The sequence below is a fragment of the Diadema setosum genome, chromosome 14 (assembly GCF_964275005.1).
Source record: "Diadema setosum chromosome 14, eeDiaSeto1, whole genome shotgun sequence".
NCBI classification, from domain to species: Eukaryota; Metazoa; Echinodermata; class Echinoidea; order Diadematoida; family Diadematidae; genus Diadema; species Diadema setosum.
Genome location: NC_092698.1, coordinates 30,075,189 through 30,103,110, shown reverse-complemented (window position 1 = coordinate 30,103,110; position 27,922 = coordinate 30,075,189). Strand labels below are relative to the sequence as shown.

General features: G+C 40.5%; 1 protein-coding gene across 1 annotated transcript in view; it reads right to left on the bottom strand.

The window, feature by feature from the left end:
* Positions 1–320: 320 nt before the first annotated feature.
* Positions 321–27,922, bottom strand: part of LOC140237997 (atrial natriuretic peptide receptor 1-like) — a 158,743-nt gene continuing 131,141 nt past the window's right edge. The window contains exons 10-18 of the mRNA XM_072317923.1: positions 20,881–21,036; positions 16,565–16,733; positions 13,495–13,644; positions 12,560–12,683; positions 8,177–8,245; positions 6,951–7,125; positions 4,509–4,607; positions 1,235–1,326; positions 321–485 (exon numbers count right to left, since the gene is read on the bottom strand). Of these exons, the coding sequence (XP_072174024.1) occupies positions 393–485; positions 1,235–1,326; positions 4,509–4,607; positions 6,951–7,125; positions 8,177–8,245; positions 12,560–12,683; positions 13,495–13,644; positions 16,565–16,733; positions 20,881–21,036 (1,127 nt within the window). The 3' untranslated portion in view covers positions 321–392. The remainder of the gene's footprint in view (positions 486–1,234; positions 1,327–4,508; positions 4,608–6,950; positions 7,126–8,176; positions 8,246–12,559; positions 12,684–13,494; positions 13,645–16,564; positions 16,734–20,880; positions 21,037–27,922) is intronic.

The window sequence follows — 27,922 nt, the reverse complement described above, 5'->3', positions numbered from 1 at the left end:
GTCATACAAGAGAATTATTTACTTGATGTGCCCAAGGGTGTTTATAATCACCAACGCAGCTTTCCTGCTACACAGTCTACCGACCTAATTCTACGCTGACATCGCGTTTCTATCCTCTGTCTTAGTCGGGCTTCTAAAATATCACTTACTATCACGTTCTTTGTCAGCGCCTCATCCCTACAACAGTGTAAATATAAAGCTATTCTTATACCGTAGGAAGCATTTTTTCTCTCTTTATTTAGACACACAAAAAAGTAACGGCGTTTTCTCAAGCTGTTTGTAGTTTGAGCGTCAGTCCCACGCATGTCAAACTACGTGAGTTAATGTGCTGCATGCAGCCAGTATTGTCGGCTCGCGAGCAAGAAGGTCGTGGCGTTGCCGATTTAATGACGTCAAACGGTGATCTCCTGGTATTTCAAATCGCAGATCCCGTTTTGGCCCTTCAGTTCCCCTTTCAACCAGTACGTCGTTTGTTTGCCTTTGCCCTGTATAGATAGAAAGAAAGACGTGTCGGGGGAGCAACGGCATAATCGTTATGAGCCCGAATACATTGCTTCGCCAGTAAATTTGCACAGGCTTCAGTGGTGCCATTTAATCTATGCCAGTGCATGCGTTAACAATAATGGCGAAATTCGCATGGGGAAGGCAAAAATACAGAATCATAACAATCGAAATATTCCCGTGTGCCTAGAAGGTAATTGAGTCTGCCTTTTGTGTCTAATCGTTCACCAGTCAATTCCACTCAACAGATAGTGATGTGAAACTGCATGCACAAAGGAGTACTTATATCTCGCGGGAACAAAACAACTCCAATATAGGAATAATGATGAGAGCTGCAGTAAGAATATATTCTTTGCGTTGGCATAGAATTATGACCATAATAACAATTGAGAAACGCGAAACAACAACAGGCAGACAGGAAGCTGTGATGTTGCTATTATCTCTATGCCCTGTTGAGTAATTCCTGCTATATAATTTGTTAGTTCTCTATAACTCTGTTCTTAAAGTGCAAGTTTTTATTTGCAATCAAGATTAACTTTAGGAGCTTTACATTTTAATGCAATGTTCGAAGACTAATTTCGCACATTAATTTCATCTCTGGGGAAATTGACGCTTATATAGGTATATATTATAACCATGTACGTCCAAGACAAAAATTTGTCATATATTTCAATCAATACGCTAAAAAGTGACATATTATGATATAAGAAAGGATTGGTATATGAGTATTTACCTTCATTTCTACTTCTCCTCTAAGCTCCAGGACGAATGTTCCAAATAGGTCCAGAATCTTCTTCGTGTGTTCGCTTATGTGGATTTTCATAGCTGTTAAATACACAAACATAAAAAGATAAGTTGACCACACGAAAAAGACACCTTTTTGTATCCCATGTAGGCACATCTAAAGAGAAATCAATAGATATTCATTCACGCATAGTCAATAGGCCATTACACTTTATATTCTAGGTGGAGGATGGGCTTCGTGTTTATAATCAAACATCTGGAATGAGACTACACAAATCCGTCAAGTAATTTTGCAGACGGAGGGTGTCGGTTCTTTGGAATTAACATGCAGTCTTGTAGAAGACACGTGGATTCAACAGAATATAGGCTAAACTAATTTGTGATATTGCATTTCAACGAGTTATCCTACTTTTAACAAAGCTCTGTTGAACAGTTTTATAAATAATTTGCGGCTCTCTCATAATATCCTTATGACATTTTATTTTCAGTAAAACCTTATGACGATATTTTGGCAACGGCATTTTTGGCAAATTTTGAGAAGGAATAGTCTGACGTTTCCCCGCAGATCATTGGATAATTACAATCGCTCTTCTCTCTCTCTCTCCCTCTCTCTTTCATATGTATACACACACACACATACACACCCACACTTATACATTCACATGCACAGACACAATCATTCACACACGGAAAATCAAAAAGTATGCAACAAATGTCTTTTCCAATGTGGGGGGGGGGGGGGGGGTCTTGCACGCATGCAAGACGTAATGCATGAAAGACTAAATTTTACATTTTATTTTTGGATAACAGAATTTGTATCGATGTCTGTTTCAACTATACAGTTCTTCATCTCAAGTACTACTGTAAACATAGAATAACACATAATTTACGTCATAAATAACCTTAGCGAGTCGTCTCACATCAGCTAGTCTTCATGGGCCTTTGTCGGTCTACACGCCTGATATTATCTGACAACCTTTGCATACATTATTCTAGCGACCTTGAGGGCTGACATGAAAATGGATGGAAACAATATATCCTTCAAATTGTTACGTCCAACTCTGTTTTAAGTTTCATCCTTTTCCTTCTCGGGTTTCATTGATGTTGCTTCTTTTAAGCAGAAGTTTATGTTGCCAAATAGCCCAAATTAAGACGATGATGTCGAGGAGAAATGTCAAACACTTCCATGATTAGGCGAACGCACAGGAGAACTCATGGGCTTACATCATTCGTTTGCAGTTTGCTCTTATTCCTCTTACAGAAATCAAACGGAAGCCACACACACACACACACACACAGACACACACACACACACAAAACACAACAAAACTATATTCCCCATTCTAAATAAAAAAAAAAAAGAAGAGAAATTGATAAGTGGATAACGCCACCAAATTACAGGTCCCAAAGGACACCTCATAACTGCGTAATATCTATAAGTGATGATTTTGTGACACCAAAACAACGTCTGCGCTGCTTGCACGTTCTGTCACGCAAAGTGCTGGACTATACTAGGGATTGAGTCACACAGTAGGCCAAGTAAGGAAACATGAATTATTTGAACAACATATTCCGGCACCAAGGGTTAATTTCCTACGTGAGCGACATGTTGCAACCACATTCTAGAGCCTGTGTCTGAAGAGAATTTTTCTCCGCTGACTAATACTGAACATCATATCTGATAGATTACCATTATCAACTCCTGTAATGCAGTGCCTAATTTCCCGTGGGTCTCGACGCTTGTGACGTGGGATAGGTTAACGAATGCGATAGCACAGTTTAAAAGGTTCCTTGCACACACAGAGAAAAAGTGGAAGCTTTATAAATAGATCTCGGTAGCTCTCTTCCTCCCAGACTGTGCTTTTAGCCCACCTCTGAAAAGAGCCCTTCGTATTGATTTTTCCCCCTCTCTTTTCATCCGCCCAGGCGATTTCGCCATCTTTCTACAGATGTAGCCAAATGGACCATTTTAACCTAATAACAGCACCATCGCTGCCGAAACGGGAGTGGGGGATGTGTCTTGGGAACTCCGCGGCTTGGACGCCAAATTTTGCACTCTACGCACAGACAATAACCGGGACCCCCCCCCCCCCCCCCCATAACCCAGCACTGGTAAGTTTTGAAGAGGCCCACGTCTATCAGAAAAGCATGAGTTATTATAGATATCACTATTTTGATCACGTGCCTCGGCTATCAGTCAAAATATTGGGCTGGGATTTCGGTTTACACCCAGCAGATCTGTGATTGAGTTACCATCATTTAGATCGGATCTTTGGGCAAATACGAACAATTGCGACGGTTGCGGTTTGACTGACATGCCAATTCCACATTTTACATGCAGAAAAAAAAAATGCCATGAACATAATCTTGTCAGACTGGCAGGCAGAATTTTGTCAAATTTGATTTACGCCTCATTGTCTGCGTTGTCTCGCAGACATAGTGACATGTACGAGTCCTGTATTTTAATTTGGCGTTCTGTCGACGACGAAATAATATGATATCAAGTTCAGCTGAATATGATATGAACTGAATACATAACAAAACAAAGAGCAATCTTCCGCCAAACTTTTCTTTCAATTACTTATGACGTAGGTATGTCACATTAGGATGCCAACACATACATGCACTTCAAACATCTCTCTCCCCCTCCCCCCCCCCCCCACACACGAATACACACACAAACACACACACACATACACACATATTATGTTTACATGCAAACATATGTACAAACATAAAAAGAAACGTGCTATATTCAGAGATGACATTTCACAGGATAAAATGATAATCTGCAAAAATAGCTTCAGATAAGTCTTGACATTTCATATGTGACATATCAGTAACAAACATAACCCCAGGATCGATCATAATTTCAGACGGAAAAGGTGAAAGCAGGGGCGACTTTAACCATCACATTGGGCGACAGTCGTCTTCAAGGCAGCACACCAGCGGACACTGGGGGTGGTGGACATTGGCACTGACAGTGGCTATAAGTGACCGGCACTGGCGTAACAATATCGATTGAACGTGATGGCGGGAAATGTCAAAAGTGACAGATGTGATATACTTTTAGGGTCTGGTGATTTTTTTTGTCTCCCCTAGCTGTTTTGGAATTTACTTTCGAAGACGGAGATTCTATCATGATGGAAAGGTGAATGTCGTCTGTTATTCAGTGAATCCAGGTGGGGTAAAAGGCGGGAAGAAACATAACAAGAGCACCACGATAAAGAGATTTGTGCCATTTGCTCTATCGAGGGGGTTACCTTCTCCATTTGACTCCATTCTGGATGCCGTGTTGACAGTGTCGCCGAACAGACAGTATCGGGGCATCTTGAGTCCCACCACACCAGCTACCACTGGCCCTGGATGGGGGTAGAGAAAAATGATGGTGATGAATATTGTCATGAGAAAGCTACATAGTACATAGTACCAACTACGCCCCCAAACACGCAAACAAACATTCCCTCATACACACAGCCACACAATATCAAAGCTCACATCAAAGACAATAAATCAGAAAGAATTTACAGGGATGGTCTAGTTTCGATCGAGATGGAGGATTCAGATTTTAACTTTTTTGCGAGATAAGTAGAAACCACTTATGAAATATTAAAGTGCATGCAGTTTTAAAATGAATTCAAAGTTTATTTGAGAAAAATCGGCTTTGAAATGGCTGAGACATGCAAAAAACAACAACAAACAAAATAAAACAAAGTGGTCCAAATAAAAAGTGGGTCCCACCTTCTATTAGGCCCTCTTTGTTTTTGGATATCTCGGTCATTTCAAAAGCAATTTTCTTTAAATAAGCTTTGAATTCCTCTTAGAATTGTATGCTCTTTCCTATTTCATAGGAGGTTTCTCATTATCTCACAAAAAAGTTGGAAACCTGAAGCCCCGTCTCAACTAAAACTACACCATCCCTTTAAACAGGTTTTCAAGATTGAAAAAGGTTGATGTCCGTTCCCCCTTCAACCCCTCCCCGCATTCTCCCTGAAACGGATAATAGAGAGAATGTGCTTGTACCATTATCACGAAGAGGGGTTGATGTCACATTCTTCCTACCCACTACACGTTGCCACACCCTCTTTTTCCCCCATTGCCTTACGTCACAAAAGCAATGCTCTCTGTTTGTGACGATCACATTGCCAGAGCGAACCATTAAAATCGGACAGGCGGGAGCAATCTTTCAAGACGAAGTAACAGGCGAAGTGAAGTACGCTCTAATAGGCGAGCCACAAGACACGAATCTCATTAAAAATGGAAGGTGACAAAATGGAAATGTGATTAGGGATATCGTGGGGAAGGGTTAACAGACAACATAATGTCAGTCTGCACTTCTCGGGGTATCAACTTCTCACTCTTTCGAACAGATATTTTCCGTCACTTGGAATTTACTGTTGATACCATCATCCCATGAATTGATTCGCCTGGTTATCATCTTGTGCTGTTTTCTTCTCTTTTATTTTTCATATTATAGTTTGAAGACTTTCTCTGGCTTGTCAGCATCTTGCTGCGAACAAGATAGCATTAGCATAACATAATTGAAATTTTACGGGGAAAAAAAATAATCACACCACAAAATCCCAACACGAAAAGTCATGAACAGAATTATATACTAGTGCAACCAAACACGAGTCAAATTTGTGGAGCCAATATCCTATAGGAGTGCATTGAGTTACCAAGCCAACGCTCTAGCGGTGAGTTACCCGTATACAACAGACACGAGCGTCTGCACACGAGCAATCTTAAGAAGGAAAGAAAAAAAAAGTGGAGGAAGACGCGCACTATGTGAAACTTAGCGGGAATGCCTCGGGACAAATCTACGGCAGGAAATTTGCTTTCATCCGACTGTGCGACGGTGAGAAATCCACACCATTCAGTAGTCCCGAGAGGGAGAGTAGAAACAAGGGGGCAAACCACCGCAATGACGTCACGTGGACAGGAAATGGTGGAAAGCTATATAGCCAGCTACCTTTATCATTAAAGTCTGTAGTGTTTGCGTTCGAACAAGCACACAAATAAATTAGGAGGTTTTCCACATCATCTCCTCTGAAAATGTCACCAAAAAAAAAAAAAAAAAAAAAGCGCCCCATCTCAAATCAAAATTCAAACTCACAAAGAATGTGGAGTCACCTTAATAATGAAGAGATGGATAATGATTACTGTGAAGAATCGTGTAACCACGTACAGAAAACAGTAATTGCGACGTTGGAACTATCTCATATTTCTCATTTCTAGAAACAGGCAGATCTTTTATCATTTCACCTGTAAACAGAGTGGAGAATTGAACATTGCATACTTTGTAATGTGCATACACACACATATACATATTATACACACACACACAGCTATTATGATACAAGTATACATATCTGATTCAATTTGACGATAAGGAAAAAAAAAGGTATAAAGCACTCCATAAGATAACAGAGTACGAATCATGAAATCATCATAGATGCTCCTACGAAATGGAAAATCACTATTTTCAAAGTTGTCACTCTTACAAGCTTTTCATTAAAAGTTAAATTTAACACTCAAAATGTTAACTTTTGCACTCAAATTTAATGTTGAACTACATTTCAGAAATGGTAAATTCAACATTTTTGAGTGTTATATTTAACAATTACAAAAAAAAAAAAGTTGGACGAGTGACATTTAAAATATTGACTGAAGATTTTTATTTTGTTGAGTGTGGATAGACCTACCTGTATGTACGCCGATTCGCAGCCGAAGCCTCTCGTCGGGTCTGTGCCTTATTCTGAACGTGGTGATTTCGTTCAGCAGGGCCAGGGACATGCGAGCGATCTCGCGCGCGTGGAAGTCTCCGTTCCGGATGGGCAGGCCCGATACCACCATGTAGGCATCCCCGATGGTCTCCACCTAAGAGAAGAGAGAATGACCGTCGACTATCAAGTTTCCAAGAAAAGGGGGGATATAGACAGTAGTAGTAGTAATAGTAGTAGAAGTAGTAGTAGTAGTAGTAGTAGTAGTAGTAGTAGTAGTAGTAGCAGCAGTAGTAGTAGTAGTAGTAGTAATAGTAGTAGAAGTAGAAGTAATAGTAGTAGTAGTAGTAGTAGTGCTTTCACTGATACCTAAATGACGCACCATCATACGATACAGTGTGCACATTCCTACAGATGAAAAAAAAAGAAGAGATCGTATATTAGCGTCCGACAATTTTTAATCGTTGCAAAAACAAAATAATAATATTAATAAAAAAAAAAATGACGCATCACGCGTTTTCTACGTGACACGTCAAAAATTCGGTGCAACGATTACACTTTTTGGATGCTATGTATATTAAAATGTCTTCTTTTCATTCTTTGTGTACCGGAACCAAAACGAGGACTAAAATCGTAATTAGATTTAATATACACACATATAGGCTATGTATATGTATATATATATATATATATATATATATACATATATATATATATATATATATATACTTATATATAAATGCATACATTGAGGAGTTATATTTGCATGATTTGCTACCCCTAAAATAATCATAGATCGTCTTGCCTTGCTAACTTGGTTTGACCACGCCGGTCGATTTGAATTCAAAGGTGCTCATATACACCATTCGCATCGGCTGTCTCTGATGTCTGCGGGATTCGCCTTATTTGCTTTCAATTTCACAGGGGTCCCTATATAACGAACCCTTGCGAAATTCCATCGCCTTCACACAATTTAGGGAAACTCGGCACTTCTGTGTCCGTTCTGACTTCCGGCTCCGTTGTGAAAAAAAAAAATCGGGTTCACTAAATAGCAATTAGGCTAGGAAAAACCCCGGAGTGCTCTCATAGATCGATTACCAACTCATCGGCTCATTTGACTATCATATTTCGGATGTAAAGCTATAAAAAAAGAGAGGCAAAAAGCACATAAACTGGAATGGCGGGAAGAACCATACACAGATACGCACCTTGTAAACGTTGAAGTTGTCAATGATGGCATCAAAACACGTGTAGAGGTCGTTCAGGAGATCAACAACCTGTAAAAATAAAAACAAAAGGGAAGGGGGTGGAATCATTGACGATGGCGACAACAGACACTGAGAGGGGTCGATCTCCGAGGAGCTAGGGCGGAAACTGTGCTACCTCCGGGGCGTGGTTCAAACACGATGAAATTGGAGGATAATTTCGCTCCCGTGCTGTGCCCATTAAAAAGGGGGAAAGACAGGGTTCGTATATAGGGCCTTCATATACCTATATCGTCCCTGTTAACCTTGATTGATAGTGTACAATGATCGGGACTGAAAACAGCGGATAAAGGATAAAATCTGAGACCAAGACGTTTTTATTTGCTCTCCTTTCCAACTTGGTCTCTCCCCTCCCCCTTCCCCCCCCCCCCCGTGATCTTTCTCCACTTCAGTGATATGGGGGGGGGGGGGGGGGTAAAGATTCGATGTTTCACCCATCCATCCACGTGTCCGAGGAAGAAACTCTTAAATTGTCTTTCCCCGGTTCACTCCCCACCCGCAGGGAACGGAGAGTATTTTCACCCCACGAAGTCGAATAGCACTGGTATCTTATTCCATCGCTATTAGTTCTCCTTCTCCCCCCATCTCTCTCCCCCATCTCCTTATTTCCCTTCGTCGTTCCCTCTCTCCCTCTATTCCGTTTTGCTAAGTTTTCCTACCCATTCTGAGTGTAATTCTCCCCCCCCCCCGTAATTTTATATGCTTTCACCCGACTTTAGACTTTTGCTTCCATCGTATTCACATTGAACTCCTCCATCAGCACAGTTCTAGCTACAGCTTGATAAGTTCGGCATATTGCTTTGTCGCAATGTAATCAGAACACAGCCATGAACATTTACTGCATGTACGGGAACGAAAACACACACACACACACACACACAAACGCATCCTGAACGCTTTCATAACTTTTCTCTTGATTACCACGAGATGGGTTGAGTTTGATAATTTGCTAAAAGTAATAATAGCATCTGCAATTTACAGCATGTATCGAATTGCTAATAATAGTTATTCATTTATACCCTGGCATATAGTTTTGAATTTATTCTTTACTCAGCTATCTATCTATCTATCGTTTACACACTGAACTTGATATAATTGAACTCAAAATAACATTTGAATCTCATGTCTGCATAATCATGTGGGATTCTGCACGTATTATGATCATGTAGATATAAGACACTGCAATACAGTCGGACAGGTTTCCTAGCAACAAGACTGAATTCATGGATTAGCGAATGATTTCACATTCTCTTTTGATTAATGTTATTTGCTGCAGATGAGTAGATGCATATAGACTATACATAAACTATAAAGAACGCAAACATTTCATATAATCTTGGGTATTCGGATGTATATCCCCTTCTCTCGAATCCTTCGGCAAAAGCAATCTAAGAACTGTCAGTGTCATTCCAAGTCAACGACGTAAAGCTTAGATAGAAACTGCTAAAGGGCAACCTTTGCTCGAATGCTACACATAATACATAAACAGAAATGAGATAATTTCCCAAACTATGTGGTCTGAGAAGTCGTGCTATGATTTTTCACATTCTTGACATCGCTTGCTTTCCAAGAGAAAAAACAAAAACAAAAACAGGAGACGGAAGGACACATACAACATAATCTCGTATATAGCCATCCTGGCAATTCTCCTGTGCAATAGAAACAAGCCAGGATATAAAATGTATATTGCCCTCTACCTACTCCATCTCTCATCATCATCTTTTTGCAGGTTGGTACGATTACCATGCTGTTGAGTGCCTTTTAATTCTAGGTAGTACAGCTTGTACATTAATAAGAAATCCTGCCCTCTCTTCCAAAAGTTATTGACCCTAACCTTCTTCTGTACTCGTGCAATGTGTTCCTACATGGCAGCGGGCAATATACTCAAATAATAGTCCGAATGAAATCATACGAACAGTCATCAATACATCTGTACATGATAAGAGTAACACCAGTAGCAATATTCAGTGGAGACAGTCTTTTTTTCACCAAAGTATAAGTTTTTTTTTTCTTCCTGAAGACAGTTTGTCTCCGCAATGTTATGAACAAATACGATATGAATTGAGAACATTCTTTTGTAACAGCTTTGGAGTAGTTTCGTCTTTATGTCACGCATGAATTCGCATTCAATGGCACAATAATCTCCTATAAGCGTATCAGTAACACAGAGTAGGGCCTAATGTGTGACAAGTCAGTGCCTATTTTCCGTCGTAATCCAAATGTATACAATACTTATTAGACTTGCACTTATGCCATTTACTCTATCAGAAGACATACAACAATTAAAGTGGTCCTCAAAAATATACAAATAAACAAACAAATCCGGAAAAGTGCTGAAAATAAGTAAATTTCTTTCGAAAATGAATGGACGAATTAGAAGAGAGAAAAGTGGAATTCCTGCATATACAAACATTACATACATATGAATAAAGATATAGATACAGATATATAGATAGACACAGAGAGAGAGAGAGAAATGGTGTGGGGGAGGGGAACAGCCGCCCAAGTGAACTTCTCAGCAGTTCGAAACGACGACGAAATAACATTGCCGTAAACATTGGTAGCAATTACGAATCGAGATTGCTATAGCAATCTGTCAGACCGAGAGACCCCCATCCCCATAAAGACAAAGAAAATCATGCCAATAGGGAGATGCAAAAGGTGTAAATGACTTATTGTGTTTCGCAAGGGACAAAACAGAGAGACAATTGCAGTCAGAGGAATGAAAAACAGTCGGCACAAACCATGTAAAATACAAGGCAACAAAAAAGGGAGACTAACGTAAGAGCGACACGTTTCCATGACATGATATTCCTGCGAAACACAATAAGTCATTAACATCTTTTGCATCTCGATTTTACCCTGCCGTTTTACATGAATATGCGAGCATGTCTTAAGAATATCAAATGAAGTCCGTTTGATTAACGAGTTATATATCCATGAATATTGCTACTGTATTTCGAAGAAGGGACTACGAAAAGAATAAATGAAAGAAGTGAATAAGTGATTCAATACGTGTAATTTACCAACTTGTCATGAGAAAATCCTTGTAGGTATTCAGCACGTTACTTCCGATGTACAACGTACCTTCTTGTATAAAATGGTTATACGATATGATACATATAAGCGCGTGTGTACATATAGTGCAAGAAAAAACAAGCTCATTTGATTAAATCCTGAATGTAAATCCGCATTTCCTCGAGTAGTAGGGATCCATAGGGGGTGCATAGAGATATCAGATTGATAACTTAATCGCATCATTTGCCTGGGCTTAGCCGCCCGAGGGATCCATCAAACAAACCCACCTGCAATTGATCGTTCTTAATAAATATTGAGAGCGCAGAGAGATCAGTTAGATATGCTCAGCAAGGGTAGGGGGATAAATCCTCGCATCTCTATCTGGGGCATCGTGTGGGCTTTATGCCCTCGCGCGCGTGCGACATATCATCCACCGACATTGGGCTGATTTGTCGAAAGACAAGAGGCCGAACCATTATACTTTGTGCGCGCATTGCTCACTCTAATTTCCAGCGCAGTGGTCAGGCGTGCAAACGCGCTGCGTGTCTTACATTACTCCCCCTCAGAACTCGAACACTTCTAAACAAAGACTTGACGAGACGTGTTGATCATTAGCAGTGGTGTCTCTCATATTCTGGCTAAAACACACCTCGACACTTTGCAGCGGTAAAAGGAACCATCGAAGGTCGGTTAAAATAATTACCCTTTCTCTGTACAATCCCCCACGCCCCTCCCCCTCCCCCCCACCCCCTCTGACTAATTCCAAATCAACTCTAAGTTAAGTTTGACGTTTATCAATATCGCAAATGAATTTGAATAATTTTCTTAATTAAATTATATCTATTCAGAGTGGTATATTGTCAAAAGGCTAATTACACTCTTTTTTCGTCTACATTCCTCCAAGGATGTGATGATCCACCAGTCTTAACTCAACGGCCCGAATTCACGAAGGTGGTGCAATTGAAACTATGGTTTAAACCATGGACAATTTGTCTGGAACGCCAAGTATCGCATGGCCCATTTCGTCAACAAATTGTTGCCATTTCGTTACAAAATGATAATTTCGTCGACGAAATGACTGATTTCGTAACGAAACAGGCCATGCGACACTTGGCGCTCTACACACATTGTCCACGGTTTAAACCATGGTTTCAATTGTACCACCATCGTGAATTCGGGCCTATCTGTTCCAGGGACTTTGGGGAAGATGTACAACGCTATGGAGTTTTTGGTGCTATATAATCTGCACTCAAGAGCACACAAAGAGTTTTAACTCGAATTTGTTGATGATCACGTGGTCAGACTCACCTCAAGAGGTGTGCTGTCAGACGACAGCTTTGTGAAGCCCACGATGTCACTGAAGTAGATTGTCACGCATTCGAACGACTCGGCCGTGACGGGTTTCCCATTCTTCAGCTCCTCGGCAATCGGTCTACACACCATGCATGAAAGGAAGGGAGAGAGACACGCGCGGTAATATCTCACCAATATCAGAGGCGATTTGATAACTACATATTGAGACAGGAGCGTGGCACTATGCATAATCCGCGGAGACGTTATACGAAAACAATATTGCTCACGAAAAATATGGAATGTCAAAGTAACAGTGGCCGAATGGGATACAGGAGATGATGATCCCACCCTACGGAGGCACAATAACAGAAGACAGAAATTCATTTCATAACAAAAAGCAAGGATCATAACTTCCTAACGATGAAGGTCAATGTTGAACAGGAAATTGTGTTTGTCTTGAGAAGCACTGGTAGATAGTGAAAAACACAAGATTGAAGGTAACTTCCACGCCGAGGGAATATGGTACAAATGTAGAATGAGAGAGTGTGTGATAGAGATATAGCTAGATGAATATATGGATAGAGAGAGTCTGGATATCAAACTTTAGGTTACGGAGCAAGTTTAAGGGCAATATCATGCCCTACGAAATGATTGCGTTATTACAAACTCACGCACACACACACATACCCATCATCCAACACAGACATGCACTGCACGATTTGACACACACATTTTGACGCAATTAAGCCCAACATAACATGGATGTTTATGGATGAGAGGAGGTGCTACCATTTCACAATGATGTATCACTCACGTGGGCTTTACAAGTGCCTGTCATCACACTACACTATGCGGGTGTCCGAAATATCATAACAATTATAACAATACTATGAGCCATGGTGCGTTGCGGGAACCCGAAGGAATTTAAGAACCCAGGGCTGGGAACCCACCTTGGAAGGATCTGGTAGAGTAGTTCCTCTGCCTTTCGCTTCTCTTCATAGAAGGCCTCGGTCCGTTCCTGGACCAGGCTTTCCAGATTGGAGGCGTACTGCTCCATGCGAGATAGTAGGGTGTCCACCAGACCCTTGTTCTCCGAGTTCCTGCCGACGTAAAATTGATAAAGCTTGAAAATTACACAGGACAAAGTGTTTCCAAAGTGTTCCCGCCATTTACTCACCGACAAGACAATTAGTGATAATTTTCATTTGTACATGTAGTTATGTGGTTTGCCTGGATGGGTCATAATTTTCATATGCTTGAGTCCGATGTTAGCCTGTCTCCAAAAACAGTAACAAAGCAAATAAAAATAAAACAAACCAAAACGCTTTTCCCCTCTATGATAAGGACTTTTCGATTTCTGTGGCAACATTTTGGTCGCCGGCTGCGGTGATCGGTCTCGTACAATTAAGCACTGCGCATGCGTCGAGCGGTGAGCGTCAGATTTTAGAACGCGCTAACCAAGGTTTTCACCGATGACCCAAAATGCCGTTTCACCGCTCATCGTCGGCTCGCCGAGATTTTTGACGCGCAGACGACACGACGGACGTGAAATCGAAAAGGCTGTCAGTTCAGTCAAAGGCGTGGTTCAGCTGAACGTCAACACCTGTTTTACACGATGCGTTGACTGCTTTCGGCGACGAGTTGGAAAAGTCCCTATTATTTCTCTCGACGTTCTATATGATAACCTTAGAGAAGAATTACGCAGAAGAAAAATACTTTGCATTGCATGAAAGTAGTGAAAGGATGAATCCTCAAGTCAGAAAGCGTACTACGCTAAATAATTTCTAGGGAAGTTTAACCATTTGAATGTTAGAGGTCATAATCTGTAACAAGGTGTCCTATGGTGGGCAACTGTCCTATGATGGGTAACTAAAAAATACTGAATGGCCACCTCAGCACATGCCACGTGAATAAGACATTGCCAATATAGATTTTCTCATATTATGTGCATGAGTAATAATTGTTACTGACCTAACATCATCCTCAAACAAACGTTGTCTCAATGCTTCTAATCAAGATATTATCAAAGCCGTGTTGTTTTAAGGCAGGTTTGTATGAAGGAAAATGTCTTCGAAATATCATACACGTTTTTATTTTTCTCTCGTGCGCATGCGGACAAACTGCATACTTTCCTGTCAGAAGTCACATGAGAATGAGGTATCAACCACAGACCTACTGCGGTTTAACAGCAATGGACAATGTTATGGAACATAGCGATTACTTCGACCACGCGCCTCATTCATTCTGTCTCTCTGAAGGCCCAGACAATTACAGAGGATGACATAGATAGCCGCGAGCTATCATCCGGGGCTTTCGCGGGAATGCGGAGCAAAGCTGTAACCCACACTCGCGCTGGCGAGGAATGCGCGGGAAAAAGATACGCGGATAAGAGGCGGGAGTCTCGTGTAACGCGGAGCTAATGATTTGGGATCAAGCGAGCTCCCCGGTGGAGATTGGTCCAAAGCCCCATCCTTGATTGGAATTCTAAGATCCATAGGACTCTGCGAGGGGTCAACGAAAGAAGATTTCGAGACGGTTCTCTGTAACTTGAAGACGGGTACATTTCTGGAAGGGGGTGGGGAAAGGGAGGGGAGGATATCTAGTCTGAGTGGTGGTGTCATAGTTGAATAAGCTTTATGGAATGCTTCCTTTTCATAACGACAAACATCAAGTGTAGAACCAACTGAAAAATATGATCTGCATTTTTATTAGGATTACAGTAATCGGCTTGATATATGAAAGGGTAAGTGTGTGTGCATGTGTGTGTGTGGGGGGGGGGGGTAATGTTTCGAGAAGTATATAGATCTGGTTTGCTTTCTCAGCTAATGAGATTTCTGGGCTTCTCCGACTGGTTTTCGATGCAGTAGTCAGACAGCCAACGCTACAGGTCCTGAACGTGATATGGAACACACTCATTCGGAAGGGATTTCCTACGCCTCTAATCCGGCTCTCCGGCAGACAAAGTCGCCGTGCCTTGAGGATTGAAGTAAATTTTGACGTCAGTTCGTCGGCATCCCGCCATGCTGTAATGTACATGAATGAAAGAAAAAAAAAAGACTTCCCAAGTCCTTCGGTGCGAAAATTCGGTCACGTCAATACAAATACACAAGTGAAACGGAAACGAGAGTGCCTGTATTTATTGACCACCCTCAGATTGAGTGTCCTATTGAGAACCAACGCGTGAAATATTGCATTTCCGTGTGTATTCAATGATGCCACCAGCGGCATACGGCTTGTCTTTTATCGCAAAGACTTCGCGACGACATCAGAGCTTGCCGATAGCTGTTCCAGAGAAATATATCACAATTAAGACAAAGCAACACATTGTCATATAAGTTAATGAAAATAACATTCACACGCACATCGTTGTCTTCACTGTGTACAAGGAAACATCTTATCATAAGCTGCTCCCTGTGTAGATGGCTGAGAGTTTCTGGCATTCTTCATCGCGCTGTTGATTTTCTTACAAATCTGATCCATGATCGATCGTGGGTATTGGGAAGATCGATTGGGCTTCGCAACTCAGCAAGAAATTAAGATAAAGATGCACAAGTCTCTCTCCATCCGTCTCTCATTCTGTCTGTCTATCTTTCTATCTCTCTCTCTCTCTTCTTCTTCTCCTTCTTCCTTCACGTCTATCCCGGCACCAAATCAAGATCTCAAAATTGCGAAAAACGAAGGAAGTGGGTCGACAAATCGATATTTGTTGCTGGGATGCTGCTCAATTATTCTCTTCGCGCTGATGAAAATAATCTAAAGACTAAAATAGGCCAGTCGCCCACTATAAACAGTTGTCATAAAAGACAAGCGTAAGAAGCAAACATACACATGATAACGTGATTATTGCGTCTGGGCTGTTTGACGTGGAATATTTACTTCTTCATGGGCAGATCGAAGTTCTTGTTTCAGCAAGTTACTTTGTTTTGAGTAATAAACATGTTTCTATTCATGTGAGAGTGGGAAGAAAGACGATTTGGAGTTAAGGCGGGGGAGGGGGAGGAAAGGAAATTTGCTTCTTACTTGTTGAGTTTTCTCATGATACCCCGCAGTTCGCGGAAGTCAGTCCTGTCCGCCGGGTCCTCGGCCCAACAGTCTCTGATCAGGTCCATCATCTCTTGCGAGCACGTCACTCGGTCGATAGTCGGTCTGAATGGGGGCTTGTAGCCGTTGGCGACCTTCTTCACGATTTCTGCCGAAAACGAAGCGACACCATTTCTCGACATTATCATCGCCATCGACAACGACAGCACACAAGCAGTAGCAGTGCTACATACAGAGACAAACAAAAGAATTTGGCTTGAAATGCAGTTCCGTTCTTATTAGCAACGTATCATGGCGGATTCATTCGAACGTAAAATTGTTTCACTCATTTAGAAATACTGAAGTTGGCAAAGTTTACCGTAATGCCGTGTTTATTCATTTAATTTCAATTTCAACTGTAGTCGTCATATCCGTAAAATATCACAAGACTGGCCTAGAAAGGACAAATTGCACGATTATAGACATGATACTTTATCTATTCCATGGTCATTATGAGACATATCATAATATCTGATTAAAGTAAATCCTTAATCGAAAGTAGATCCTCAATCGAAATGAGATTGGAATGCGCCTGAAGCATTCGTGGAAATTCCCAAGGAGACTGCCAAAATGCGCTCATTCGCCACTGCATAACGGTATAAAGGTTATGTGCGGGTAATTCGAACCGAACAGTAATTTGGACCGAAATTTGACACCTGTTCTGAGAGTATAGATGCCGTCATCAGACGATGAATCTGACGTAAACTGGGAGAGTCGACGCCCGACGGCGATTCCCGTCGAAGAACAATATCCTTACCAATGCGGAACAAAGATGCGTCCCAATATCATGTTTGATACACAGTTTTGCACATGTGACTTAGTCGCCATCGTTACATCGACATTTTGCGGAAATCGGATAAAACTGAATAATGCATAACACGTCTAGATAAGACATTCCCATTCGTAATTAGGTGGTATCCTACACATCTTTTCTGCGTATCTACAAATAATGTCATAAAAAACGTATATGCTGCGACAATGGGAGTGTGTACATTAGACATAAGTGCACTGATGCAAATGGTTTTGTTTAACGTTTTTAAGCCTCTGCAGGGTTGAAAGCCGTATATTGCGTCTGATTTTTTTCTATCTTTCGCTCATCGATATGAATTAATTATGGTTTTCCCAGAGACACATTAGAGTACATTTTGCTAGGAAATACATCGTAATCCCAAATATCTACGTCAGAGTGAGTGAAACTCCTCGTTTCCAGAAGAATGGATACTGTGACAAAGGAAAAGAAGAAAACCTGTACTCTTACTTTCTTTTTCTTTCTTTTTTTGAGGGGGGGGGGGTAAGTATTTATGCATTGATATCGATCTTTCAGTGAAATTCATTGTCTCGGTATGTGATTTATCAGTGAATAAGAGCGTTCATGGTCGTTCACTAAAGTAATTTCTTATCGTCAAATATATTTTTATATGATTCACTGTTGATTTTGCGCATGGCTGCTGTATGAGGATATATTCTGTATTTCACATGATGAATAAATGCCAAATAAAGTGAACGCATCCGACCCCGTCAAAGGAAGAAGGCACGGCCCTGATGCATGTACCACCTGGACTGTGATGAACGCATTACCATGATAACGAGCTCTGGTTTTATTGTTGACGTTACCCAAGTTCATATAAATGACATTTCAAATCATGTTTGCATTCCTACCAGCTAACCAAGCAAGCGTGGAAGGCATATTGAGGCTGTACTTCGGTACACTTTCCTCTAGTCGGGCGCTCGTAAGCTCTTCATCACAGAAACTGTGTTGCATCATGACTTACATGCACTCTGTTCATACAACCAATATGAGCAGAAGCGAGGGCAAGCATTAAAAAAAAAATACGATGAAAAGGTCGTTAACTACTAATTTCCCTTCGGCGCTATCTAATGGGCTCGTGTAAACAGATTTGAGCAAAAATATGGTAATATTTTGTGGCTCCTTGAAAAGCTCTCACATCACATTATCTTATTCACGTCGAACGCCTCAAAACACATATAATCTTATTACGGCCGGGAGAGAAATATGATTCACGGTCTTAACCCGACTACTATCACTGAGGTACCAAAGGTTATTGAAGGCAGTGGTTCCGGCAGCGTTTAGTGTAACACAAACTTTAGAAATGAAAGACTTTTTGAAGGCGTCCGCCTCTAGACAAGGGAGTTGATTACGCTCTCTTTTTGCCATTAAGTTATCAAGAAACTATGGCAGCAAACAGTATCTTTGCAACATATCGACATAATTGAATTAGGAATTCGGAAAATCAATAAATATCTCTCTCTCCCTCTCTATTCGTACTATGATACAAGCGGATGAATGATTTCAGGTCTTGGGAAATAGAGGGATGAAATTGTATAGGCTACAAGTACCGCACAATCTTTCAAAACATGGCTGCCATTGTCACTTAACAGTGGAATTAAATATAATAATTATGGTCCATGATTAAAATGTCCCTTTGAATGAGCTTGCAATTATAAACGGAACTCTTCGACTGCACGACACAATGTCTCAGGGAGTTGTTCTTCTCTGCTCTTCCTTCCAAACTTTGACGGTTCCCCTCCAGCTTCAGAATCACTTTTTGGTCCACAATACCCCTTTGGAGCAACTCTCATTAAGAACTTGACATTGGTCTTTCATACATGACCCAAACTATTTTATCGTCGAAAAGCCAAAACATGGTGAAAAGAGATTCATATCGCGGAGTCGACTTTAAGGTATGCAACAAAAAAAAAAAGTATGAAAACAAAAGGGGAACTATTAAGATAAGTAAAATTCGCAGTAATGATTATGTGCCACAGTCGTCATCATAAATCCAAAGTCCTCGATTTGTATGAAACAGGGAGATCCTTAAAGGGACTGTACAGTACTGGTTGAGGTGGGGATTCATGTTTTGAACATTCCTAAGTGAGATAATGAAAAGCCTCTTATGAAACATGAAAGAGCATGTAATTTTAAGAAGGATTCAACGTTAATTTGATGAAAATTGGTTTTCAAATGGCTGAGATATCAAAAAAAAAGTGCTAATAATAAAAGGTGACATGCCACAACTTTATTAGGATCTCTTTGTTTCACCTTGTTTTCGGATATCTCAGCCATTTCAAAACCGATTTTCATCGAATAAACTTTTGATGCCCCTTAGAACTGCATGCTCTTTGACATCTCATAGAGTGGTTTCTGAATATCTCGCAATACGTTAAAAGCTAAATCCTCACCTCGACCAGAACTTACTGTACACACCCTTTAACACATGGGGAAGGTCGCAACACTAGGACTTGTCATACTGTGCAATACCAACTTTAAAAAGAAATGATTTTATCGAAATAATAAGACACAAAGTAATGGAAGATATTGCATCACTACGCAAGTTTATGTGTGTGTATGGGGGGGGGGGGTTGCAGTATACTACATTGTACTTCATAGATTGCATTTCTTCGTGTCTTGTATACGATGCTGACTTTTTTTTTTCACATTTTGCGCGAGGCATTAATAAACGGCGGCAAAATATTCAAATAGTCCACGGCTGGAGAATTCTCAATCATCAAAGACGGATTTAGGTGGCACCCAAAGATCGGGTGTAGATCAATCATTGTGCAGATGATAAAGGAAAGACGATGACAGACCTTTTGCTTCTATTACGAGTTAGACTGCTCTTTTGGAAGCCAGGGATGTCTCGATGGAAATTAATGCACAGATTGTTGTATTCGGTATGAGAATAGTGAATATCAAAGTTCGGCGCAAACAACGCCTAGGTGTGGCGCGACATGGCAAACATGTTCTTTTTTACTTTTTTTTTAAAAGACTGATTTTCGGCTAAGTTTCTTTGCATCTTTTGCAGCGTCCTTCATCCACATTAAAGAATCATTACTTAATAGAGACGTCAGTGCATTTTCATATTGTCACCCAGAAAACAACTGCTAAGATTTATAATGTTGCACTTTCACCAAACAATAAAAATCCTCATTACTCTGTTGCAAGTATACCATTATATTAGATCACACTCATAGTATATGGTGCAAGTGTGTTGAAACGTGTGTATGTGCGCGTGGGTGCGTGCGTGTGTGTACGTGTCTGTGTGTGTGTGTGTGTGTGTGTGTGTGTGTGTGTGTGTGCGTGTGTGTGCGTGTGTGTATGTGTGTACGTGTCAAGGTAAGCCCATCACGAAGGATCCGCGCTCGTGCGCGTTTATTATACCATCCCTTACAATTGTCGGTCAGGAGCTCAGCTCCGTGGATTAGCGCCGGGACATTGGCGTTGGCCTCCAGCTTACCTTCTGGCATTAGGTCGACATCTTTGATATAAAAGACTCCCTCCCTGTACATGATTTCTTGGAGGATTATGCCGAAACTGTAGACGTCTCCTTTCTGCGTCCCACCAGTGGGGATCTCGGGTAATCGGAGTAGCTCCGGGGCAGTCCATAATCTTCCTGCAAGCATTAAAGGAAAGAGAGGAAGAGAGAGAATGAAAAGAGAGAAGGTGAAAAAAAAAATAAGACAACGAAAAATAATCGGTAGCGACGGACGTTGTTGTCCCGGCATCAATGTTTACTATGTACAGTTGTTTCCCTGTTGCATTCGTACGGAACATTGTCTCCTCCCCAACACTGGCAGCCAGCAGGTGAGGCGGTCCGGTACCCCTGATTTCCCCGGGGAGCTAGGCACTGCTGGGGTGCAGTAAGCTATTAGGATGTTTTTGTATCTATCATGACAAGGACTCCGCCGACAAATTAGGATGCAAAAGTTTCGGGTTATGAAATGAATACAGAGTAACATCTAATCAATGGGTCGTTTTGACTACAACTTAAAAAGATAACAAGATAATTCCCGAAAGCATTCTTATACAATGTTTCCACCATAAAACACCTGTGCCCTGTTGCATAAAACCCTTACCGCTGGACTTACCGCTCCTTTCTAGCGGTGAGTCTTCAAATTAGCGGTAAAGCTTATAATCCTTGATGCTGATTGGCTGTGACGCCTAATTTTGACGGTAGTTACCATTGAAATTCAACGGTAAGTTTTATGCAACGGGCCACTGGGCTTATGTGACCGTGCACCTCAAAACGAACATAAAGTCGCACACACTGATTTTGCGTGAGGACTGAAAATAAGTGAAATGGGTCAACCTAGCCGACCTTGCCTTTTTCGTATTTTCTGAAAGAGCTGATCTTCTTTTACATTATGCTAAAATTTGGTATCATAAAACGGGCAGGAAACTGTGTTTTTTAGCAGTTTATCTCGAACATTTTTGGTAGAATAGTGTGGTTAGGTGTGTCTTTAGAATCCCTTTTTCATTTCTGAAAAGCGTTGTCCACACTCTTCACTTTCAACTCTAATAACTTTTGAAAGGTTTTAGTGCTACTGCTTTGAAAGTTGGCATTAATTATGGACAGAATGTGTTAATGAGGCATGGTTAATTTCAGTTTAGTCTGATAATCCCTTCATTGTTGTTACTCTGGTGGTTTACTTCCTGTTTTTTGTCCCATTCATCGCACAGCATAGCACGGTTTGGTAAAGATTAAGCGCTTGAATAGACACTGTACTTCAGAGCCTCTTTTCTCAGTTCACACTTTTCCAGAGTTTGTGCTTTCTTTCCAATATTTAGATAGGTTAGGAGAGTCCATTTGATTTGAGTTAAACATCATTTTAAAGCTTAAAGTCTGCTCTTTCAGAATATGGTCTTAACTAAAAATTCATGTCTGGCGACTTTTTGTTTGTTTTGAGGTGCAGGGTCACTTATAGTCCTACATGCTACCAGTGTCTCTGAAATGAGGCAATAGCTCCCCCCCCCCCCAAAAAAAAAAAAAACGAACAAACAAACAAACAAACAAACAAACAAACAAACAAAAAACAAAAAACAAAAACAAAAATGGAAAAAAAACCCGAGAGAATATATATATATATATATATATATATATATATATATATATATATATATATATATATATATATATATATTTACATATATAATTATATCATATGTCATTGCATATATTGTAAATGTCATTGCATGCTTCGACAGAATGAAGTTTGTGAGTGACCTGATTTTACCATAACCTATTTTGTACCCTCGACAGTTGAGTTATTATAAACTAACTTCGGACACGATTCGTTAGCATGGTGATATTTGTTCAAAGATATCGTGATATTGACAGCAGGATCTTAAAGCTATACATCCACTAGTGTTTCTTCTTCAATTTAATCATTATTATACACGTGCAGTTCCGGCAACTTTCGACAACTTTTCACGATTGCACCATCGTAACAATGTGACAATTCCTTTATACTCTCCCACTGAACTTAACAATTTTCAATATTTGGGGCTTATCTCGCTCGTTGTGACTTGTATGATACGATATAAAATGTGTCGATGTATACACTTATTAGGTATATCATATCACACTCAATCATATGATTACATACGTGTGTGTTTATATTTATCATTATCATTTCTTTTTTTACATCGTGTCAACTTTTTTCTTCACCTGGACATCTATCTGGGGGATACTCCAAAAGTTTGTTGAAATGTGCCACATCAATAAAATAATGATCCCCAAGCAAATGCTCTTGCATTATTCAGTCCTCCAGAACCTGTGGTCAGCTATAAGAGCTTACAAAGCGGCTCTGAGGACTTGTTTGCCACGCACTGAACACGACAAAATGATCTATGCCTAATATCTCAAGGGTCTCCCTCTGCAAATCACCGATGACTTTTACACTATTGTAATATTCATGCGGCGAAGAAGTCCGAAAGGAGTTTCGAGAAAAACTGGACAAAGGGACACCTCTAAATAAAAGACGGTACAACCTTGCTACTTCTCAAAACAAGCAAAATTATACTCCTAAACTATATCGCGCGGTATCGCATGCATATTTCATATCATTTAAAAATCCCCCACCACGCACAAAAGTAAGTTTTTCTCATGCACATTCTCTTATTTGTTGAGCAAATATCCTCACATTCCTGATGTTTTCTACGTAGGTTATCTCTTTCAGTACAACACCGCTGAAGTTTGAGGCCTTCACACATCGGGGACAAAGTTGCGGACAAAATTGCACATTGAATACAACGAGACTACAAACACTCGATTTCCCTCACTCTGAATGTACTTATTTTGAAATTGTTTTATTTTTCATCTATTTATTCATTTCATTCTTTGATTAATTTATTTTTTGTTTGTTTGTTGTTCTTGTTGTTCTTTTTTTTCTCTCTCTTTTTTTTTTCATTTTTTACTATACTGACCAAGCTTCACGTCAGTAATATTGCGCGAGGCCATATTTTCTGTGTATCCTGAAAATCATACTTCCACTGGCAAATTTTGAACGAGTTTTCACGAGGGTCGCATGCGTACAGATGTGCCATGTAGTTCCATCAACAAACAAGACAATGCTGACGTCATAGTCAGAATGGGTATTATGTAACTCTACCAGCTTCCTCGGATAATAACCAGCGGGTACAACGAAAACAGTTCTATTCCAAACGTTGCACGCTTCCAGCTGATGACAAGGTCTAACCAGTGGTTTTGGAGTGTAGTATAAAGTAGCTTGGGGCTATAATAGAGTTATAATTCTGTATGTCCTTTGGATAGACTTTAAGTTGAACTAAATATATCTTTTTCCACCATTTCATGTTTTTGTCTTTTTGTTTCTTTGTTTTTGGTCGAATGATAGATACCTTGTTGAGGAAATGTCATATCAAATATTTATCTGGCCTCCTAATTGCTCTATTTACTCGTCAACATTTCATCAAAGCAACATTAAATGTTAATCTGCCTTGAGTCACAGGAGCACCACTGATGTACCTGATTCTTCCTTCATAACTTTTCTCCGTTTCTCAAAAGATAAGTATATAAAAAAAAATGATATTCCTTACTCTGCACACATTTGTACAAACAATATCATATTATGCCAACAATGACTTTCCTTTCTTTATCTGATATTAAATGTTGTCTTTTTCTTACACATGTAAAATGGAGTAATTTCCCCCTGGTTTAGATATCAACCACATATATATTTCAATCTTCTTTCGTTTTATTTTTCATTTAAGGGGCATTAGGTACACCTATATATCCATCACTTCCTTTCTCTCTCTCGTTCTACTGTAATACATGTAGGAGTATGCCACATTGTAAAAGTAATATCTTTCATATTGGAAGCGTTAGGATCTGCGATGTACTATCATAATTATGACAATATTCTCTCTCTCTCTTACAACTCAAAATCAATGCGCATTATTGTCCCCTCCTAATACACGCATAAATATAAATACATACGTACATACCCATAGTACAGACAAACATGTTTATATGTGTACGTACTACATCGTCTGTATATTATACAGACATTGTATGGACAATATCAAAGTGTGTGTGTGTGTGTGTGTGTGTGTGTGTGTGTGTGCGTGCGTGTGTGTATGTATGCAAACATCCACATAAACAACAAAAGAGAAAGGGGCTGTGGTTCAATAAGAATTGCAACCCGCTCCCCTCCCTCGTGCCCCTGGGAAGCAACTTGAGACATGAATATTGCGACGGATTTGTGTACTCAAATACCCATTCCGCCTTTCGCAATACTACACGCCCCATGGATAAGCAGTGGTCAGTATGCATTTTGCCCATACACCCTTTGGCGCGTTGCCTTCAATTCCAATAATCAGTGATTGTTTGGTGGCGCTCTGCGGTCGGTATACGATGGGGGACGCAGCGGTATACACGCACGAAATTCGCCTTTCCTCCCATTTCCAATAGCGTGGCCAGCCGTATTGACACGTACGCGTAATTTTATCGCCTTTCCGAACATATTTCAACCGCAATCAATCGGAGTGTACCACCCCTGTTGATGAGCGGACAGTTGGCAGGGATAATTCCCTTCCCTTCAGTTGATACCGACGTGGAAGTGGTTGCCAAGGGAACCCTTCCCCATCCTGCACTCCCACATCCCTTCGTTCTCTATGTCCTGGAGTTTGCCCCTGGAAAGACAACAGTTACTTTAACAGTTTGAGGTTTTCAAAAAAGCGCCATACCAGGCGATTGACTAACATCTTATATGACTCTCATACTTTTATCCTGCTCTGTCACTTTTTTTAACGTCCTATCATTGTATGCTTTCAGGTTTTCCTGAAATCAAACATTTCTTTAAAGGCTATATGCTTAACTACACAGGATATCATAAATTTAAGCTTCAAGGCTCTGAGCTCTGCATTGAACTCTTGCATAATATTGGTGCCATGGAGTGTGCTACAGCCATGGCCAAATTTGGATAGTATCCAATTTTGAAAAGTTCGACAAATATACCTTGCTAAACATGTCAATTACATAGGGTATCACTGTTTGCATCATCTAAAACTAAACTGATGTATTTAGGTTCATAAGTATTCGCCTCTATTTTTGCAACTTACGCTGATCACTTCTTAAGTACATCATTTAGATGTTTAGCTGCCTAATCATTTCTAAAGTACAATCGCCCGAAGCAGCCGCATTGTTTGACGGTTCCTTTATAGATTTCATTTAATCTCCACGTCATTATGTGTCCTTGAGTTCCTGTAAAATCTTTGGGTAACGAATTGAATAATTAAACGCACGGCTATCGTCTTGTCAATAAGTGCAAATTAAAATATCGGCCATAATTGAAACATAAGTAAGCATTATCATTAGTACCATTAGCAGAAGAATTACACCTATTAACAATAGCCCACGTCGTAATTACCATCACTGATTTCCCAACCGACGCAAATTTCAAAACGGGAATGAGAATCGGGACTGTGGTCAGGAGAGCATAAAAATGTCAAAGTCGACACCGTCGTCTTCGCTGTCCTAACCGACAACATCGCCTCGTTGCAACAACCTCTCCTCATGAAACCAAAATATAGGCGCCCTGTGTGACTGCAGTTATTCAAAATTGACGCTCCTTCCTACTTGCGTGCAGCTAGTGTATACGTAATCTAACATCAAATACAGTACGTCGGGTTTACTAGGAGGCATCTACATCTTTATACAACAAGCACTCTCTACACTCCTAATTAAGATCAAACATTTTCTATGCCCTTCCCCTTCCCCCTTTTGCCCTTCTTTGAATATCGAGCCCCAGGAGTGTCGACGAAATGAGGACATTACGTACGCCGATTAAAAGTTAAGCGCATGGAGGATAATTAAGTAGCAGGTTGCTTGGCTGGAAGACAAGTAGGCGCAGAATACGACTCTCCAGAAAAAGGAAGCGAGGACGACATAGAGTTAATTAATGTCATTGACGTATGATCATTTCGGAATGAAAATGTGAGGGTTAAAAAAAACAACAAACATCACTGTTTATATTCCGCTTCAGATGCGATGCACGTGGCGTAGTTACGCTAGCGCAGAATACTCGTCTTCAATCTTACACCACTACTTTACTCACATACGTTGGTGATTGTATTACGATAACTCTATAATGCGCCGCACTAATGGCGCGCTCGTTGGCGAAAACCTGATGTAATATTTTGCAGTTAAAATTCCCTTCTTTGAATCTGCTTTAACCATGATGTTTGATAAGGGTAATACATACAACGAGCTGCCACATTATCCCGAACATTGGCAGATTAAAGGAAATTATATATAAGCGCATGCAGCAACGTCGACGGGACGGATGGTGTGCAGAACGGAAGGGCATGACACAAGCCAAGAGAAAACGAATATAATATGAGTGTGTGTATGTGTGTATGTGTGAGTGTATGTGTGTGTATGCGTGTGCGTGTGTGTGTGTGTGTGTGTGTGTGTGTGTGTGTGTGTGTGAGGGAGGAGGGGCACAACAGCAGAAGCTCTTTTTTTGGTAATGGCATCAGCATTTCCATTCGTGAAAACATGAGCAGTACTCACAAGAAAGAGAAAAATACACGTCAGATGGACTTTCTTATTGACAAAATTGGCAAAATACACAAAAGAGCTTAAATGCTAAGGGTGGAGGAACAAACATGGAGGAGGGGCAGGAGGGGGAGGGGCATGACATTATAAAACAAGCCTTATACCACAGGTTGACAAAATGACAAGACATCATAAAACATGCCTTATACCACAGGTTGACAAAATGACAAAGCAGGCATTGAATTTAAGATGGTATTGGAGAGGAAATTACCAGGAATTAACGATTGCGCAAGCAAATATTGATAACAGCAATCAAAATACGAGAAAGAAATATAGGCGTTGAACAGTCAAGAGACACAGCAAAGAGCCATGATCGGAAAACTAACTTGAGATATAAATACGCTTTTCGTTGCTTGCCAAAAAGGACTGTTTGAATGCGGGTCCCCCCCCCCCCCCCCCATCGCGTCGCCCTGAAAACGCT